Source organism: Corylus avellana, chromosome ca3, assembly GCF_901000735.1.
Source record: "Corylus avellana chromosome ca3, CavTom2PMs-1.0".
NCBI classification, from domain to species: domain Eukaryota; kingdom Viridiplantae; phylum Streptophyta; class Magnoliopsida; order Fagales; family Betulaceae; genus Corylus; species Corylus avellana.
The window spans coordinates 27,232,084-27,251,537 of record NC_081543.1 but is presented as its reverse complement, the minus strand read 5'-3'; the positions used below and the strand labels follow the sequence as shown (position 1 = coordinate 27,251,537).

The window sequence follows — 19,454 nt, the reverse complement described above, 5'->3', positions numbered from 1 at the left end:
GGAAAATGCATGCATGCATTTCTCAATGTATATTGGAGAAGCTCTTTGAATGGTACTTTGGCTGGTTTGGGTTTCCTACCCCTGTCAGAGCATTTTCAATTTCCATGGGGCTCTTTAAAATTTTTCTAAATCTAACTTTAAAAATGTACTCTCTTTTTTTTTTTTAACTAGTCACTTTTTAATAAATATTTCTCAACTTTAATTAAATATTATTTTTTATTAATAAATATAATTACCATGAAACTCACTCACTTTGATTCTATGTGAGAGATTTACCAAAATGCCACCCTAACAACCAAAATAAAATTAAAAAAAATAAAAAGAATAAAACTTTTACCTTTGATGTCTTTATATTTGGAGAGGAGTTAAAACAAATGTTAAATTTAACTTTAAATAAAGAGTTTGATAAATAATTTTTTTTGTAAATTTTGTTAAAAATTTAGAGAAATGTTAAATATAAAGAGCTTGATGGTGATGCTCTTAGAGTATCTCCAGCAGTTGATGGCTATTTTAACCACTCAAAATCAACTTTTTTAGTTTAGCTACTACTTTTTCATAATGAACTCCAGCAGACTATCTATTTTACAATCTACTTTATTTAAATATTATTTTTTAATCTATTTTTTATTATAGATAGAGGAGAGAGGGAGAGAGAGGAGAGAGGAGAAAGAAAAAATAAAAAAATGTTTAGAATGTGCTACAATGAATGAAAGTTTACTGTAGCAAATTTTAGAAAAATTGTTATTCTAAAAGGTCTGTTGAAACACCAAAATTATTAAATTTAACTTAAAAATTAGTTTAAAAACCCCGCTAAAGATGCTTGTAAAGAATGTTAGCAGAGGAGGAGGGTGATGTGTCTGGTATTGTGGCAGTCTAGGAGGAAAGTTGAAACAGACACTGTTCAAAGTTCAAGCAGGGAAAGAAAAATAAAAATAAAAAAACAATAAAATAATGAATAGAATAATTTAAATGTAAGAGTATAGTACTGTGCTTGATCATGGTGGGAGCTAGAGTCAAACTATTCAATGAGTAATCAACCCCTCCACCAAAAAAAAACACAGATTATGTTAGATTGGAAGATTTCTCTCCTAGTTTTTTATTCTACTGCTCAACAGTTTATTTCAACCTTTAGTCTATTTCTAAGATTTATATTTGTGCAAATTTTCATGCCCACCATCTTCTCAAATGAGTCTTTTAAACTGATTTTTAGATAGATTTTGCAATTGTAATTTTTATTTATTGGACCTTTTCCGGGGAGCCTCACAATTGATTTTCTAAGTTTTTATCTAAAATAGTTAATTAAAACTATTTTTTATTTTAATTAATGATTTTTCAAATGCATTCTTAGTTTATTATCTATTATTTTTTATGCCATTAATTTTTTTTTATTATTAATGATAAATCATAAAGAAAGAAAGAGTGAGAGAGAGAGAGAGAGAGAGGGAGATATAAATAATAAAGAAAGGGAAAAAGTCTACATATCTCTCAAACTACCACTCAATTGACAATGTTCCTCAAACTACAAAAAATTGTCAATGTTCCACCCAATGATGAAACTACCCTTAGTAAAATAAAAGCAAAAAATACTAAAACTTCTAGAAAAAAACCTAAAACTAAAAAAAATTCAAAGGGTGGCAAAATTTTAAAATTAAAAAAATAAATAAATAAATAATCATTTTTATAAGAAAAAAATTGATTTTTTTTGTTATAAAAAAAAACAAAATTAAAAAAAAATGTTTTTTTTAAATTTTTTTTTTTAAAAAAAAAAATTATATAAAAATATATATTCGTTTTTTAAAAAAATTAAAAATTTTCATTTTTTTTTTTAATTTATAGGGGTATTTTTGTTTTATTGAGAAATATATAGGGACATTTTTATCTTTTTGCTAGCACTGGAGGGACATTGTCAATGTTTTGATAGTTAGGCGGCGACATTGTCACAATTGAAAGTTTGAGGGTACTTTATCAATTTGATGGTAATTTGAGGAGGATATGTAAACTTAGTGAAACAAAAAATAATAGTCAACCAAAAAAAATTTGGTTTGACCGAAAATTCTTTTTTAACTTTCATAAAATTCATTTTTTAAAATCGTAAATTATTTTTCGAGTTTGAACTTCTCATTCTCAAATTATCGAAGTCCTCTAGACCATCGTCAAACCAATGACAGAACTCAAAATTTTAGGTTAATTTTTTAAAAATTTATTTTATACTAATATTTTTTAGGATATTTGTAATAAGTTTATGAGTCAATGCATAAAAACAGATAACACCCTCATTTTATTTATTTATTTATTTTGCCACTTTTAACTCCTTTTAAGTTCATAAAAAATATATTATAAACTCTTCCGTTACATTTCCTCCTAATTTCATAACCTCCGTCCATCTAACCCAAAGCTCATCGTTCTATGTAGGTTGACAACAATGGCGGTTGCAAATTCTCCACTTGCTCTTATTTATGAGTCATGAGACCTCTATTTATCCCTTCCTTTACTCACACACTCTCCTCTTCTAGGCCAATTTAATTGTTGGCACACTCAACTTGGAAGAAAATTTGTATCAAAATCTTTAAGGCTGACACAAGAGTTGGGTGAGTGCTGGCAACGTGGGCATTAACTGAATGGAGACATGAAGAAATAAGAGGAGTACAATTAAAAGAATTGTAGGTGAGCTAACCTTTTTGTTTTCTTTCGTTTTTATTCAAGTTTCTCATTAATCATATCCGACAACACAACTAAGAACTTGACTGCAACAGTTAGGGCTTGTTTTGCATTGTGATTTTAAAGACAAAAAAAAAAAAAAAATTTAAAATTAAATTATAAAAAAAAAATGATTGTTTGGAATTGTGTTCTTAAAAAAATTATAATATCTGTGTTTTCAAATTACGGGTAAGAAGATGTTTTTTTTAAAACAAAAAACACACAATTTTAAAGGTTAAACTACAGGCGATTTTGCTAAGTTCTTAATTGCATTTTTAAAAATCACATTTTAAAATTGCTATTTTTAGATCCCACTTGAAATCGCAATCACAAACTAACCTTTACTTTTTATATCATATCACATTAATCACTTTTTATTATTATTTAAACAAAAAACTTGCTACAAAACAAAACTACAAAAAATTTAACTTGGGGAAAGTACATATACCCCTTTAAACTAACACTATATTGTCAATGTCCCTCCCAAACTACTAATTATGTCAATATCCTCCTTGAACTGCCAACAAATGTCAATGTTCTCCTTAAAGCTAACAAAAAGACAAAATAACCTTAAAAAGTTTCAATAAGACAAAAATATCCTTATAAATTAGAAAAAAAAATAATAATAATAAAACATAACAAAATTAAAAAATTTAATTTTTTTTAAATTATTCTTATAAATTTTTTTTTTCTCCTTTTTTTTTTTAAAAAAAAAAAATCATTCATAAATATATATTAAATAATTTTAAAAAAAAATTGTTTTTTTTTTTAAAAAATTATCCTATAAATTGATTTCGCTTTTTTTTTTTATATAGTTTTTTTTATATATTGTTATTATTAGTTTTTTAAATCCTTATAAATTGAATTTTCTTTTTTCTTTTTTCTATTTTTTTTATAAAAATAAATAATAAAATATTAATTTAAAAAATAAATTTTTAAAACATCTCATTATAAATTGGTTTTTATTTATTTTTAAATAATTTGAAGAGTTTTTAATTTTGTGAGGGTATTTTTGTTCTTAGGGTGGACATTAACATAATTGATAATTTAAGGGAAAAATTAACAATAGGGTGGTAGTTTAATGGGGGAGTGGGGTATGCTTCTTTTTACTGTATATCACATCAATCACTTCCAACCAAAAATTCAAAAATTCATTATACAAGTCTATTGTCAAACACACCCTTAATCTTCTCAAGTGTTTTTTTTTTTTTTTTTTAAATAAATATTTTAAAGTGATATAAAAATAAAATAATTTTAAATACTCTTTCAATCTACTACTTCAGTCTTCATGGTCAAAAAATATTAATTTTGTCAATATTCCTTATAAATGAAAAAAAAAAAATATCAATGTCTCTCTTCAAGGCTAGTAAAAAGACAAAAAATAAGCTTAAATATTTTTAATAAGACAATAATATCCTTATAAATTCCTCAGAAAACAAAATTAAAGCTAAAAAAAAAAAACAAAATTTATTTATTTATTTTTTTAAAAAAAAGCCGGCCATCCCATTGTTATTCTTTTTTTTCCTTTTTTTTTTTTAACTCTATTTTGTTTTTTTATAAAAAAACAACAATAAAGTGATAGTTTACTCATTGAAAATAGAGTGATAGTTTGAGGGGATATGTATAATTTTTCCTAATTTTTAAGTATTTTATAGAGTATTTTATATTTGAGGTGTTTATTTTAATGTTTTTATTTAAAAAAAATAAAATAAAAATGATTTTTTATGTGAATCACTTAAAAAATAAAAGTTATTTAAAATATGTCATATCAAGCACCTTAAATTAGAAAATGCCAGCTGGGGTCAAGTCTCAAATGTTTCATAACATTTAAATGCCACATCCAATCCCAACTGACCATTTACCACATCATGAATTAGACTCCTTGTCATGGTAGTTCACCTACACGAACTAAACTGTCGTACCACAAATTTAATTAAAACGTCATACCATAGAGTGTTTCCTTTTCTACTTTTTATGTGGGAGCAGCCCCCGTCGTGTTACGAACTTAATTGCTTAAACACATAGAAGATAAATAAGTGTAATTCGAAGAATTTAAAACCTTTCAGATCAACTCAAGAATGCATCATAAAGGGGAAGTACCCTTCCTCATAAAATGTGGTTGGCCTCCCTCCTCATAAATGAATGGTGGTAGCCCCTTCATGATTGGGATCCTCTTTGGTCCAAATGGATAGGAGGGGAGCCGATTCTTGTCCCCCTTCAGTCCATTTGGACAGGATGCAAATGCCTCATGAAGGGTTACTACTTCACCCTTCCCATATAAGGAAACAGTCGCCGAGCCTTCTTAAATGTGAGGGGTGACCACTTCTTACATATGAGTGGTGGCCGCCGCCACCACCCATTTTTATTTTCTGTAATCTTTTTGTTGCTTTTTTTATTGAGAAATGTTATGGGTTAATAAGTTCTCCGTATTTGACCTATATTCTTTTACAAATTTAATAGATCAACCATTAGATTTGTGCGGTCCACATAAGTCCACAAATCTAATTATTGATTTATAAGATGAGATGAGCCAAATATATGAAAAATATTGACCCCTAACATTTTTTTTTTTTTAATTTTTAATTTTTTTTTTTTAATTTCTTTTATAAATTTGATGCTGACATGTATGCCTTTTGCTAAGGGGAATGCTAGGTAGGGGTGTGTATCGGTTCAGTCGGTGTCGATAGGGGCATTTTTGCCTACCGATTCATAAACGTTGGTTAAGTCGATTAATTAATCGATTTCATACCGACAATGAATAGTTTTGACTTTTTCAAAATAGCTCTTCAAAACCTACTTTATCTAGTTTATCTAATGAATTTTTAAAGACCTCCTATATTCGATTAGCTATATTTTTATGTATATCATTTAAATATTATTTTTTTACTCTTTATTGATTCTATTTTTATTTCTTTTCTAAAATTCGTATTTCACTCTTTATTTTTTAATGGTAATTCGTTTAACACAATAATTTTTCAATGATTATTATTTTCCAAATTATCATTTTTGTAACTATAATATTTTTGAAACAGTTGTATTTTATAATCATTATATTTGTCAACGGTTATATTTTTCAAATGTCATCTTATTTGCTAATGTTAAGCATGAAAACCATATTCTCATAATAATGTCAATCATATTTATGAAATATCTTTTATTTAAAAATTGTGAAAGAATATTCTCATAATGATCTCTTGAAAGATAGGAAAAGTTTTGGGAAAAAGAAAAAACAGGTGAGAAAAATAATAAAAAATAAAATGGTTTTCTGGAAAAGTACTGCTACATGTAACCTTTTTTTTGGCTAATCCAATGTGGGAAGTTTTTTACAAATCTGATTAGCTATTTTAGATAAAAGTATCATTTGACTCATTCATTAGGCAAACACTAGTTTTATCAAACTTTGAGGCTCTTCAACGTTCTGCAGCAATTTAATTTGGAGTTCTTAAAGCCTTGGAGAATTAACGGTTAATAACCGCCCCGCTTATACAGTACCCCAACATTATTGGGCCAAGCTAGAACTTGAATTGTGACTTTGGTAGCCTTATAAGTGACAAGGTTGGGGATCGTGGTATTTAAGACAAGTAAGAGATCTTCATTGTGAAAAATCCACCTGGAGTGACGTATATCAAATAACCTTAGGTTTACACATAGGAAGACAAGTTGATTCTTGTCTATGTTTTTGTTCTGGTTTTTAGGTTAATTATTCATTCTAGATGGAGTTTATTTCAATAATTTTTTCCTGGAGAATTCTTTCTTTTAGGTCTCTAGCAATGTAAAGTATTTATTCCTTTCTAGCAGCCTCATGGAGTTTAAATTGCCTGCAGTGCATACCCAACATCTCAAGTGGCACTATCTTTTGGAGGTCTTACTTGTAGCTTCCCAATCCCAAGTATGAAGTTGATCCTATAATTATTTACCACTATTTTAACAAAAATAATAATAATAATAATAATTGATATGAAAAACAATAAGTTCAGACTGAAATAATAAACTTTTCTTTTATAAAACTAGGAAAAATTACAGTTTACCTCTCTAAAGTTGACAGCTTTTTTCAATTCAAACACTAAAGTTTCAATTTTTTTCAATTCGACCAATATTATCCCAAAATTCCCATATTGCCCCTAATTTTTATTTTTTATTTTATTTTTTTAAAAAAAAAAACAAATTTGGGGATATAAAAATGGCCAGATGACCAAAGGGGTGGCCCTGAATATTTTTTAAATTTTTTTATAAAAAATAAAAAATAAATAACTAGGGGCAATATGGAAAGTTTTGGATACAATTGGTCAAATTGCAAAAATTTGAAACTTTGAGGGGGTGGATTGCAAAAATTGAAACTTTAGTGTTCAAATTGAAAAACGCTGTCAACTCTGAGGGGATAAACTGTAATTTTCCCATAAAACTAAAAGTGAAAATAAGATCATAAATTCAAGATCATTAGCTACCATATAAAATAACTTGCTAATAAATAAAAAAAAATATATTAAATATTCAAATACACAACAATTGAAGGGAGTATAAATAAGTCAACCATGGCACTGTAGATAAATATTGTTAAAGTATATATATATATACTTTGTTCAGCCTTCAAGCTGATTGCACAATTTTCTTTTTGATATGTGGCCTTCTCCTCTTTGACTTAGCATCTAAATTGTGAGGTGCATCGTAAAGCACCGGAAGATTTTGTCAATGACCTCACTGATCTTGCATCTGCAACTGGAAAAACTTGTTCAGGACTATAGTTTGGCTTTGCCCCACTAGCTCCTGACTGAACGAAAGAAGCTCCATTTTCAAAAACATCCCCCACAGAGAAAAATTTCCATGAGCCTGTTTTTTCATCGCTGCTCTTTCTCCAGGTTACCTATTTCAATAATTTTGTTACATGAGTCTGTTAGACAAATTCACTTGTGAGTGGAATAGTGATTGAAGGGTTAAATCTCATACCTAGCTACTACAATAATTACATAATAGTTATAATATGTGAGTAGCAAATGGTTATAAATATTTTATGAAAGTCTCTCACAAATAATTAATTCTCAATGTTAAACTTCTAACAAATTAATTACTGCTACACCCAGGGACGGCGCTAAGGGCCAAGGTATATGTGCCAGGCCATGAACTTTCTTCTGATTTTGAAATTGTTTTCTTCATTCGTATCCAAAAAGTCATGAATTATTCAGAATTAATAATGATTTGAGTGAATCATGTAAAACATTATGGGCTGACCAAGGCCCACCCCTGGTTCATCTCTAGTTACACTTTTATTTTTGGAAAAAGTCCAGATACCTTCCTCAAGCTACTATCTAATTGACAATATCTCATCTCCAAAACTTTTAATTGCAATAATATTCTCCTCAAACTATCAAAAAATTGATAGTTAATTAAGTACCTTAAACAGTAATGTATGCACTTATTAGTTAGACAATCAAATGATAACGAAAGCATATAATTACCTCCTTGTTCCCTGATTTTGGTGCAATAAAATGGTTGGCTTGACTCTTAACACTAGGGTTCATGCTTCCCCCAATGGCATACTGCATCCAGCCCTGGTAAAGGTTGTTCACCACATGTGCATATCCATAGCGGATCCTGCAAATTAAGGTTTTTTGTGGATAAGACATGTATTTTTAATATATATATATATATATATATATATGTGTGTGTGTGTGTCAGTGTGTGTGAAGCAATAATATTGAATGATGTACCTTGGCATCCGTTGGTTGCAATTAGGTCCAAAATGGTTGTACATGACAGTCACCTTCATGTTTTTGTCCCGCATGTACCCATCATCGTGCCCAAGAAGCATGACTTTGTCCTGGTACCTAAACCAGTTGTTGGAGATGGTGATTTCTGTAGAACCCCTCGTGACATCAAGAAGACCATCATTGCACTTATACAATGTATTATGGTCTAGCCACACCTTTGATGCAGTCACCAACCTTATTGCATCTCCATCCACCTGACCCACTGTCATTATCTTTGACCCTGGACCCATCACTGAGCTTGGTGCTTGTGGCTTGCAATGGTGGATACGAAGGCCATGGATGATTATGTTGCTTTCCTTATAAATCATCAAGCATGCATTGCCGGCAATGTGAACTTCAGCCCCCCGACCATCAATGGCTGTGAAGCTACTAATGAGAAGCGGTTTCTCAAGCTTGATATTCATGCTCCTTTGGAATGTGATCCACTTCTTCCCTCCGATCATCGTTGCTCCATATCTCAGAGTCCCTGGTTTGGGGTTCAATGGGTTATCACTAGAATCGGTGACTACATATTGTATGAGGCCTCTTCCAATATTGTTTGTCATCTTCCCAGCAAAACCCACTGAGCATGTGGCAAGCTGTTGTCTGTTGCTCCTCCAATTGGGGTTCCATCTCCAGCACCGATCGATCACGTTCATGTTCAAGCCTGCAACCATCTTTGTTGATCTCTTAGCAAGAGTAGCATTGGGAGTGAAGAGCATGACAATGACAAGAGGCAATGCAAAGCGCCAAAGAAAGGCAATCTTGGTAATTCCCTGCAAAGCCATAGTTATGTGCATGCAAATAGAACAGAGGAAACTGGAAAGAGGTGAGATGGTGTTGGGTTATAGATGATTTGATTGAAGAGAAGTATATATATACATATATATAGGTGGAGAGATTAGTGATGCTTTGAAGTTTGTTTAGGTGGTTTTAATGTACAGCAATGGGGGTGGGGTGATGTAGGACACAAAAGAAGCTAACTATTAGTAAATTTAGTAGTTTTGAGGCCTCCCCTCAGTTTCACATAGGCCATAGCTAAGATTTCATAGCAGCCAAACAGGTAGAGATGGCTGTCATTGCTGTAATATAGGAGTAGTTACAATTGGTAACACATACATGTGCACCATATGTCATGATTATGAGAGTTTTGTTCTTTTTCATTTTCTTTTATGTTATTAGTTGTTAAATGTATTTTACACGTGATTTATATTATAAATGAGTGTCACATTCGGATTGAGATTCCTTATTATTTGGCTATCTAAATATCTATAAAATTTGAACAACCTAAGACAAGTGGGCCCCTCATTCGATGAGCGTAATAATACACATTAATGACCTAGAACCCAACTACCATGTTGAATCGAAGGTGTCCATTAATTTAATTGGTTAAGTCTTTTGGCATCAGATTTAGTCGGGTAATTGCACCCAATCCCAATCCCTTCATATCGTTCACTTATTATTATTATTTTAAAAAAAAAAAAAAAAAAAGAAAAAGAAAGAAAGAAGAAAGTCTCCAGATATTGCAGAGAAGATAGTCAAAACGTAATGAGAAATGCTATAGGTCAATATTTTTTTCATATTTGGCCAATATTCTCTTATAATCAACTATTAGATTTGTGAATTTATGTAAACTGCACATAAGTTAATAATAGACCCCTCAAATCTAATGGTTGATCTATTGAATTTATAAAAAAAATATAGGTCAAAACATAGAAAACTTTGACTCATTTCTCAAACGTAGTTTATTCGAAAAGAAAGAAAGATGTTAAAAAGTTCGATGCCTAAAGAGAGCAAATACACAAACATTAAAACATGTCCAGTTTAGGAAAGAAATAAGGCTACCGGTTGTGCCTGTCGTTTTCTCCGTCTTTCTTACTTGAATAAGCACCAATGTAGCGAGTAGCATATATGCTGATACTTCTAATTGTGATTAGTACAAGCAATTCTAACTTGGTGATAGCTGCAACTTGAAATTTTTGAGGAAGCCTCTTATATTTTTTCATAGATTTTAATCATATTTCATTGAAATTTACATTCCTAAAGTTCCAAAAAATTCATTAACATAATATACGGCAGATTACACAGCATGGAATGGAAAGATTTGAATGATCCACTTGGTTCGTTGCCGTCTTTCACCAACGGTCCGGACATCGGTGGTTCCAATTTTTTTCCAATGCTTGCCTTGTTAGTGAGCTGCAGTAGTTCACCAGATTAAAAATAGGAAAATGTTTGAAGTACTATAACTTTTACTACAACCCCCTTATAAACTCATGTGACACTATCTTAAAGGTGAAAAATAAAGCAACAACATTTGACTAGAAAATTTAATTGTTTAGTGGTCACGCTGAATGCCACGTTAGTTTGTAAGAGACATATAATAAAAGCTGTAGCACCTTTAGCAACATTCTTAAAAATATTAGAATGTGTAATTTAAAGAATTCAATTATTTTGAAAGTTATGAGTTTGTTTTCAGTAGGGCCATTGGTTTCAGGGCAAATCAAGTGACAATAATGAGAAATACACTTGAGCTGTCACATAGTAGGGATTCATTAAAAATTTTGTTAGTACAACATTCAGAAATAATGCCATTATGCAAATGAATAACAAGCCACTTACATCCATTTGGAGACATCTTACTCTGCCGCTTCCAACTTCATCTTCCTGTTAACATAATCTAGGTATCCCTGCATGCTCACATATAAGTAGATTTCACCACTACAGTCTAAATGGCTCTTCTGAAAATAGCTTTGAAATCAATCATTGCGTAAATACTCTCAAATATCTTCCATTTAAGACTTCAAATATCCTAAATATTCAGAATGCTGAAAGTTCTGTAAGCAAGATATGAAAGGTTTTCAAACATCAAACATTTTAGTTACCTCTTGGCCGAATTACAATATATATTGACTGTTCATAATGTAAATCTCTAATCCTACCAGGGAAAATCTTGAACGAAAAATTGTAAATCTCTAATCCTACAAGAGAAGATATTTATTGACAATTTTATATTTGACAGCATACTGATGAGTCCATTGTGCTTTACATTAGGACTTGAGAGGAGCCATTGTGTTTTACATCAATCAAACACACTTAACCATTTGATTTTGATGGAACATATAACAAGAATGAGAGCATTACCTGGAGTATTCCAACAGCAGCAAACTTGTCAATTATTGTCTTTGCTTGAACTGGATGCAAATTCAAAGGCTTTAACATTAATTCCACATTCTGCAAACAGTAACATAAACTTCAGGACTCTGGCACTAAGCCGGAAGAATATGGATAACAAAATGTGCAGTGAGATCCAGAATCTGTAAATCATAATAATTTTCCAATTTTGGTTGGCAGTCCATTAATAACTTCTCAAATAACTGATCAAATAATTCTTAATCCAATCACAGTCAAATTGTAGCCGACTATGGATTCTTGTCAACTAATCCAGGATACCCACATGCATTATTTTGTCATTCTATCCTATCTAAATTATACTCTTTGTGGGTCTCCCTAATTAACATATCCTTCTCAGATAACGTTGGTAGTTCAGGTACCATACTGAAAGGTGATATTTTTAACATTTTGGAAAGGAAAATTAGAAAGTTCATATAGCTATATGCACCGACCTTTGATGTAAAGCGCTCGTCCCAGTAGGTGTACTTCAAACCTTCGAGTTTCTTCGTTTTACAGAGATCATCAATGAAAATCTTCACTTGCACTGCCTAATCAAAGTGGAAAGATAAATGCAATCAGGGAAAGAACAAGAATCTATATATCATGACTCAGGAAAAACTCACATCTGGACAGGTTCGCAGTCTGTCGAAAGGGCAGCCAACAACAAAGCCCACAAGAGAGAGTTCAGAGATCTGTGTACGAACAGAAGAAACAGTTATGACTCGTGACTCTGGACTGAAGAAAACTCAAAGTTCAAAATCATTTAACATAAACACCCAATTACCAAGATACAGAACTTTTTGTGGTAAAAGGAAGCCTCTTGATAGTTCACCAAACAGACAATACCATTTGTTATGACATAATAATAGGATTTAACTCGTTATTCCACAACAGTAACATTACTGTTCAGTTCTTTTGATCATACAATACTCTTTTGTGATTTAAGATGACACTGTCTGACAATCATTTCCATTTGAACTCTTACCCTGAATTTACAAGAATGGAAAAATAATATTTAAAAACAAAAACCAACAGAAATTACTCACCAGACATTGAAAGTCACTGGCCATTAGATCAATGTTTGATTTCTTCCTTAGCAGAACACTGCAGCACCAAAGATACCCACATTTATGCCATAGAAAAAAACATAATCAAAGTTTCAGTGAGAACTCAAACATCAAATGGAAAACAGATCCTGAAGAGGGATATACTACTTTAATATCAGGTAGCTCGGATATGGCAAAGCAATAACCAAATTTAGGCATTGTCTAACAGAAAAAACTTCAATTTTTAATAGGCAAGAAAAATTTATTAAAAAGAAAAAAGAAAAAAATGCTGACCCCGAGTACAAAGAAACTAAACACAACCAAACCATCCCGTGAAAACTAACTCAATGGCCTTTAAAATGCTTACTCTAGCACAGTTTCATGGTATAATCATCACTACAAGAAAATAACATACCTCAGAGGAGAGGCAATTTGATTGCGAGGGTCTGAAACAGCTATCCCCACATACTTGTCGCCCACATCCAAACCAAGCAAACGACCTCGTTCTACGGCATTCGACTTAAGCAAGTCATGGAACAAGTTCCAGGGCTTCACGTACCTCATCTGACCAATCACACCATTCAACAAACACCCTTATTCGCCACTTTGTGAAGTAGTACTCTTACACAGATTAACAAGGCAAAAGGGAATAACATGGGCTATGATATTTTACTTCCAAAAATGCAAAAAAAAAAAAAGTTTTTATTTTTATTTTTATTAGAGAGTACGCCATTATGAACCAAGAACTCAAATAGTACATGCATTGTATTCAGCTTTCAAGCACAAAACAAGCTGGGTCACTTCTTTTTCTATGTGTAAGCTTCATTGTAGCATTTTCGCGAACAGTACGTCCACATGGAGATTGAATTTTTTTGTCACAATACTCAGTGTGACATTTTCACAAACACTTTAGAGAACCTAACGTTAAGCATCCACATCAAGCTCTTGAAAATTTAGTTAAATTTAACTTTCAAAATGTACTTTTTTAGATATAGCTAGTCACTTTTTAAGACTACCAAATATCAAACTCTCTAAATATTTTTCTACTTTAACTACATATTATTTTTTATTGGTAAAACTAACTACCATGAAACTCACTTTGAGGAATGCTCACATACATGGAATTATTTTTTGTGCCCAACTGCATCTTTAATTCAAGAGATTTCATTGATGAATGCAGAAAACAGGGCATACATACATGTCTGTAACAACAAGGCATACATTTTCACTTATCTTTCTCGACTTTAGAAAACAGGCATAGAACCTATTTGGTTACTGAAAATAAAAATTAAGAAACTACCAGAAAATGAAATCCTAACTATGAGTTACATGGACCTAAAGCAAGCAATAGGCCGAACAATTTTACTCAGGACCCAGATAACGATAAGCTCAGAGGTTCAAAATGATGATATCTTTTTTTTCGTTTCTTCTATTTTCCTACGAGGATTCTCAGTCCCCAAACACAACATTCAACCATTGAAACCATAACAAAAAAGGAGCCAAATACAGTATAATGAATGAACAATAACGATTGATGAGAGAAATGGGCATTGGCTGACCTTGAAGACGGTGGTGTGTAGATCTGCACTGCACTGATCCCCGCTCGCGGAGGAGAGAGGGGTCGATAGAGAAATGCTATGTGGGTGCGTGACGAAAAGAAAAATGGAAGGGGAGAAAAAGTAGAAGGGGAGGGGATGAAACTCTGCTGGAGGGAAAGAAATAGAAAATAAGAGCGAAGCAAAACGAAAAGCGGCGCCAGTCAAATAAAATAATCAGATAGAATAAATAACATTTGCTTTTGGTCGAGTTTGATAAATGACTTTTTTTTTTTTTTTTAAGAAAAATGTTAGAAATAGAGAGCTCTAAGCAAATATATATATATATTGCAATTGAGATTTAAGACTGCTATAATGACAAACAACACTACAAGCGCTACTCTACGGGGACAGTTTATTTTCAGTTAGTTACAGTGAAAGGGTATTTGTGTCTTCACTTTTTGAGTGAACAAAAATATTCTTATACTATAAGTAACCGGATATTCTCTCGTTCAAATAAAATGGAGAAAATCTAATTCCCTCCTAGGCCACCGGATGTTAAAACTTAAAGCGGCTTCGACAACATCTTTTCACTTGGTCAAGGGATATGGTACATCGTTAAGGCTAATTACCCCTAGGCTTTTAATTTGGACTGCTAGGTTGCATTAAAAACAATCTAGAGGTCCCAAAAGTGCCACTTAATAAGCAGCAACTTAACGGTTGCTTCTATAAGTATAACAAAACATTGAAGTTAACAGAGTTGAAATCCCTATCCCCTATCCTCTGGGGATGATGGAAGAGGGATTTTAACACTCTTTTAAATTCAAGTTTAGCCCCCCAAATTCTCGTTATTTTACATACAAACTTTTGCAAGCTATTAACCATTGTGTGAAATGTGAATAACATCAAATTGCGTCCTTATAGCAACTCCTCAAGGTGTTATAATTAAGGTGAAATCATGCCATACAAGGGACATTAATTTCTTGGGAAAAATATATTTTATCCTCCTGAATTACCATTCATTTTGTAATTATGTTTCCAAACTTTAAAAAAGTGACACAGGGCTCTACATAGTATTATTGTGTGTCAAATTAGACAATTCTACATTTTATCCTAAAATACCCTTGAAGTTATTAATAAATAAAATTTAAAATATATAAAAATAACCATTTGAAAAAAAAAAATAAAGGGGGATAATATGAAGAGGGCCACCGCTTTTTGGTGTTTTTTTTTTTTTTAAAAAAAAATTTTAATAATTTTAATTTTTTAAAAATGGTTCTTTTTTAATAAATTTAAGGATATTTTGAAGAGAAAAAATGCAAAAAAGTGCCTAATTTAACACGCGGTTGTAGTATGGGAGGCCCTAATGTTACTTTTTGAAGTTTGAAGGTGTAAGTGCAAAATGAATTATAGTTTAAATGGCTAAAGTGTATTTTCTCCTAATTATTTCTTTATAGTTTGAATTTTACTTTCATTTTTTCGGGCAACATAATTAAGAGTTTGTTAGCTTGTTGTATTTTAAGTATCTCAAAGTCCCTAAGGGGTAGCTCAATTAGCTGAGGACCATGCCTCATGAAACGGAAGTCAAAAAAAAAAGAAAAAAAAAGCGGAGTATTTCAAAACCCATTTTGCCATAATTGTCTTTTCTTCATATTGTGGATAGCAAATATATTAATATATTGAAAAATCACGTGTATTGTGCGGGTTATATGCTAGTAGAATATAAATCAGGTGTAAAATACATTTTACAGCTAATAATATAAAAGAAAAAGAAAAAAACTCTCATGATCATGACATATGGTGCACATGTATGCGTTGCCAATTGTAACTACTCCTAGATTAAAGCAATGACATCCATCTCTACCTGTTTGGCTGCTATGGAAATCTTAGCTATGTGAAATTGAGGGGAGGCCTTAAAACCACTAAACTCACTAATAGCTTGCTTCTTTTGTGTCCTACACCCCCCACCCCCATTGCTGTACATTAAAACCAACTAAACAAACTTCAAAGCATCACTAACCATTCCACCTATATATATTTCTCTTCACTCAAATCATCTATAACCCAACACTATCTCACCTCTTTCCAGTTTCCTCTGTTCTATTTGCATGCACATAACTATGGCTTTGCAGGGAATTACCAAGATTGCCTTTCTTTGGCGCTTTGCATTGGCTCTTGTCATTGTCATGCTCTTCACTCCTAATGCTACTCTTGCTAAAAGATCAACGAAGATGGCTGCAGGCTTGAACGTGAACGTGATTGATCGGTGCTGGAGATGGAACCCCAATTGGAGGAGCAACAGACAACAGCTTGCCACATGCTCAGTGGGTTTTGCTGGGAAGATGACAAACAATATTGGAAGAGGCCTCATACAATATGTAGTCACCGATTCTAGTGACAACCCATTGAACCCCAAACCAGGGACTCTGAGATATGGAGCAACGATGATCGGAGGGAAGAAGTGGATCACATTCCAAAGGAGCATGAATATCAAGCTTGAGAAACCGCTTCTCATTAGTAGCTTCACAACCATTGATGGTCGGGGGGCTGAAGTTCACATTGCCGGCAATGCATGCTTGATGATTTATAAGGAAAACAACATAATCATCCATGGCCTACGTATCCACCATTGCAAGCCACAAGCACCAAGCTCAGTGATGGGTCCAGGGTCAAAGATAATGGCAGTGGGTCAGGTGGATGGAGATGCAATAAGGTTGGTTACTGCATCGAAGGTGTGGCTAGACCATAATACATTGTATAAGTGCAGTGATGGTCTTCTTGATGTCACGAGGGGTTCTACAGAAATCACCATCTCCAACAACTGGTTTAGATACCAGGACAAAGTCATGCTTCTTGGGCACGATGATGGGTACATGCGGGACAAGAACATGAAGGTTACTCTCATGTACAACCATTTTGGACCTAATTGCAACCAACGGATGCCAAGGTACATCATTCAATATTATTGCTTCACACACACACACATATATATATATATATATAATACATGCCTTATCCACAAAAAAAAACCTTAATCTGCAGGATCCGCTATGGATATGCACATGTGGTGAACAACCTTTACCAGGGCTGGATGCAATACGCCATAGGGGGGAGCATGACTCCTAGCGTTAAGAGTCAAGCCAACCTATTTATTGCACCAAAATCAGGGAACAAGGAGGTAACTACATGCTTCCGTTATCATTTGATCTTTGCACTTATAAGAATGCATATATTCACTACAAACACAGATATATATATAGAGACACAAAAACAAAATGAAGAAAGGACGATAGGAAGAAAAGAAGTACAACACTGAGCAATATCGAACATTTTGAATTTCTTATAGGTTTAGAAACTACGTATACTGATCGATCATATAAGGTTTATATAACCAGAGCTCGCGAAGGTTAAGTCAAATGGTCGTTCGTTTGGCGTAATACCACGTGGTCGACTGTTCAAGTTTCTTCAACTACCTGATACATGATTCTTGTAGGCAGGGTTGTGTATCTGGGTGTACCCAACTGGAATGGATCCCAAAGGGGCCTTGCCTTCAAGGGGCTTCTCATCATTTAAAAAAAAAAGGTATAGTCAGATGAGTCAGATTGGCCTAGCTAGGATCAACCCATACAAATCATTAATAATTCTGCATAGTTCATGACTTATTGGATAAGACTAAAATAAAATTTTCAAAACCAACGAGAATTCATGGCCTGGCACGAACCTTGGCCTTTAGCTCCGTCCCTGAGTGTAACACTAATTTGTTAGAAGTTTAATGTTAAAAATTATTTTTTTGTTAGACTTTCATAAAATATTTACAACTATTTACTGCTCCCATGACTATTATGTTATTATTATAGAAGGCATGGGATTTAGTCCTTCAATCACTAATCACTATGCTACTCACACATGAAGTTGTCTAACGTATATCTACTTATGTAACAAAATTGTTGAAACAGGTCACATGGAGAAAGAGCAGTGAGGGGAAAACGGGCTCATGGAAATTCTTCTCTGTGGATGATGTTTTTGAAAATGGAGCTTCTTTTGTTCAATCAAATGCTGGTGGGACAAAGCCAGGCTATAGTCGCGAACAAGATTTCGCAGTCGTAGATGCAAGATATGTGAGGTCATTGACAAAATCTTCAGGTGCATTACGATGCACCCCGCGATCTAAATGCTAAGGTATCTCTTGTCTAGATCACACCCCAAGGAATCTCTTTGTTTCGATAGTTGTTTTAGGCCGTGTGAAAATGTACGAGCTACAATCTTTGTGAAAATTCACAAAGACCAACCATGTAATTCTCTTATTATAATCAACTATCCAACTCCTTCCATAAAAGTTTGTTATACTAAGGCAACTTACTCAACGCCATGAGATTGATCTATAAACTCTACCAAGTCCACTTTTACCAGCATTTAATTACTAAAAGAGAATCATTTGTTTTTCATCTTTTGCTCATCTCTTGTCCGTCTACGTAGAATAGATGAGCAAATACACAAAAAAGATAGAAAAGAGATAAATGTGTAACGATTCTCTTACTAAAAATGCCTAGGTAAAGATCAAGAACCCCAAGTAGGATCATTTACGTAGAATGAATCTCATATTCTATATTGATCATTTCTATCATGCGACTGCAATACAGATCGAAAAACATTATCTTCATAGGGTAAAACATTCATCTAATGATATACTCCCCACATTCTTGACGGCCTTTCTTATAAAAATGTTTTAAAATATTACAATTAGGGAGGGATAAAAACTTTTTTCCAAAATAAAACATTTTTCACAAAATATTATAAAACAATTCACATTAAAAAAAAAATGTAAATAATTTTAATAAAAACCTCATTTCCCCATCCTCCCCAAGAATACAAGTATTTTTCTTGACTCAACCAAACCAAAAAATTAAGATCCTTAATTTTCATCCAATTTGGAAATTACTTGTATTGAAATTCATATTGTGCCAACTAAAATAGATGGCATCATAGGTCATGGAATATCTCATCTTCTTGCATATTGTGCTTAGTTTGATTGCGGATAGCGGATTTCTATCTTTTCGGCAATGATAAAGATCCTCTCTCCATTTCACTTGACATAGAAAGAACCATTGTGGTCTAAATTAGATTCTAGAGATCTAACCGTGTACATGTTGCCACATGGTGAATATATTGCTATGTAATTTAAAAAATGCAGAACGTGAAATGATTTCTCTACATTTCACTTGAAATTGAGAGGATCTCATTCCTTTCAGCAAAGTTTTGAG

At 32.5% G+C, this 19,454-nt stretch overlaps 3 protein-coding genes across 3 annotated transcripts; 1 reads left to right on the top strand and 2 right to left on the bottom strand.

Moving 5' to 3' along the window:
• Positions 1 to 7,336: 7,336 nt before the first annotated feature.
• Positions 7,337 to 9,229, bottom strand: LOC132176682 (probable pectate lyase 4). The gene is made up of 3 exons (XM_059588955.1): positions 8,403 to 9,229; positions 8,151 to 8,286; positions 7,337 to 7,558 (listed from the first exon to the last, which is right to left on the bottom strand). Exons 1-3 carry the CDS (start codon positions 9,227 to 9,229, stop codon positions 7,337 to 7,339), a joined length of 1,185 nt encoding a protein of 394 aa, XP_059444938.1.
• Positions 9,230 to 10,405: 1,176 nt separating this feature from the next.
• On the bottom strand, positions 10,406 to 14,405 carry LOC132175969 (uncharacterized). The gene is made up of 8 exons (XM_059588069.1): positions 14,218 to 14,405; positions 13,074 to 13,222; positions 12,659 to 12,716; positions 12,236 to 12,304; positions 12,065 to 12,160; positions 11,583 to 11,672; positions 11,061 to 11,128; positions 10,406 to 10,637 (listed from the first exon to the last, which is right to left on the bottom strand). The coding sequence occupies exons 2-7, from the start codon at positions 13,220 to 13,222 to the stop codon at positions 11,078 to 11,080; spliced, it is 513 nt and encodes a 170-aa protein (XP_059444052.1). The 5' UTR covers positions 14,218 to 14,405; the 3' UTR covers positions 10,406 to 10,637; positions 11,061 to 11,077.
• Positions 14,406 to 16,313: 1,908 nt separating this feature from the next.
• LOC132176687 (probable pectate lyase 4) lies at positions 16,314 to 18,371 on the top strand. Its single transcript, XM_059588960.1, has 3 exons — positions 16,314 to 17,140; positions 17,236 to 17,371; positions 18,150 to 18,371. Exons 1-3 carry the CDS (start codon positions 16,314 to 16,316, stop codon positions 18,369 to 18,371), a joined length of 1,185 nt encoding a protein of 394 aa, XP_059444943.1.
• Positions 18,372 to 19,454: the final 1,083 nt, after the last annotated feature.

Bases quoted from the DNA above. Each gene is read 5' to 3' on its own strand.
- LOC132176682 (XM_059588955.1), bottom strand. From the start codon at position 9,229: ATGGCTTTGCAGGGAATTACCAAGATTGCCTTTCTTTGGCGCTTTGCA. The intron at 8,287-8,402 runs GTACATCATTCA...CTTAATTTGCAG, and splicing joins TGCAACCAACGGATGCCAAG to GATCCGCTATGGATATGCAC. The intron at 7,559-8,150 runs GTAATTATATGC...TTATTGAAATAG, and splicing joins CAAAATCAGGGAACAAGGAG to GTAACCTGGAGAAAGAGCAG.
- LOC132175969 (XM_059588069.1), bottom strand. From the start codon at position 13,222: ATGAGGTACGTGAAGCCCTGGAACTTGTTCCATGACTTGCTTAAGTCG. The intron at 12,161-12,235 runs GTGAGTTTTTCC...CACTTTGATTAG, and splicing joins GACTGCGAACCTGTCCAGAT to GCAGTGCAAGTGAAGATTTT. The intron at 11,673-12,064 runs GTCGGTGCATAT...TACTGTTTGCAG, and splicing joins ACGAGCGCTTTACATCAAAG to AATGTGGAATTAATGTTAAA.
- LOC132176687 (XM_059588960.1), top strand. From the start codon at position 16,314: ATGGCTTTGCAGGGAATTACCAAGATTGCCTTTCTTTGGCGCTTTGCA. The intron at 17,141-17,235 runs GTACATCATTCA...CTTAATCTGCAG, and splicing joins TGCAACCAACGGATGCCAAG to GATCCGCTATGGATATGCAC. The intron at 17,372-18,149 runs GTAACTACATGC...TTGTTGAAACAG, and splicing joins CAAAATCAGGGAACAAGGAG to GTCACATGGAGAAAGAGCAG.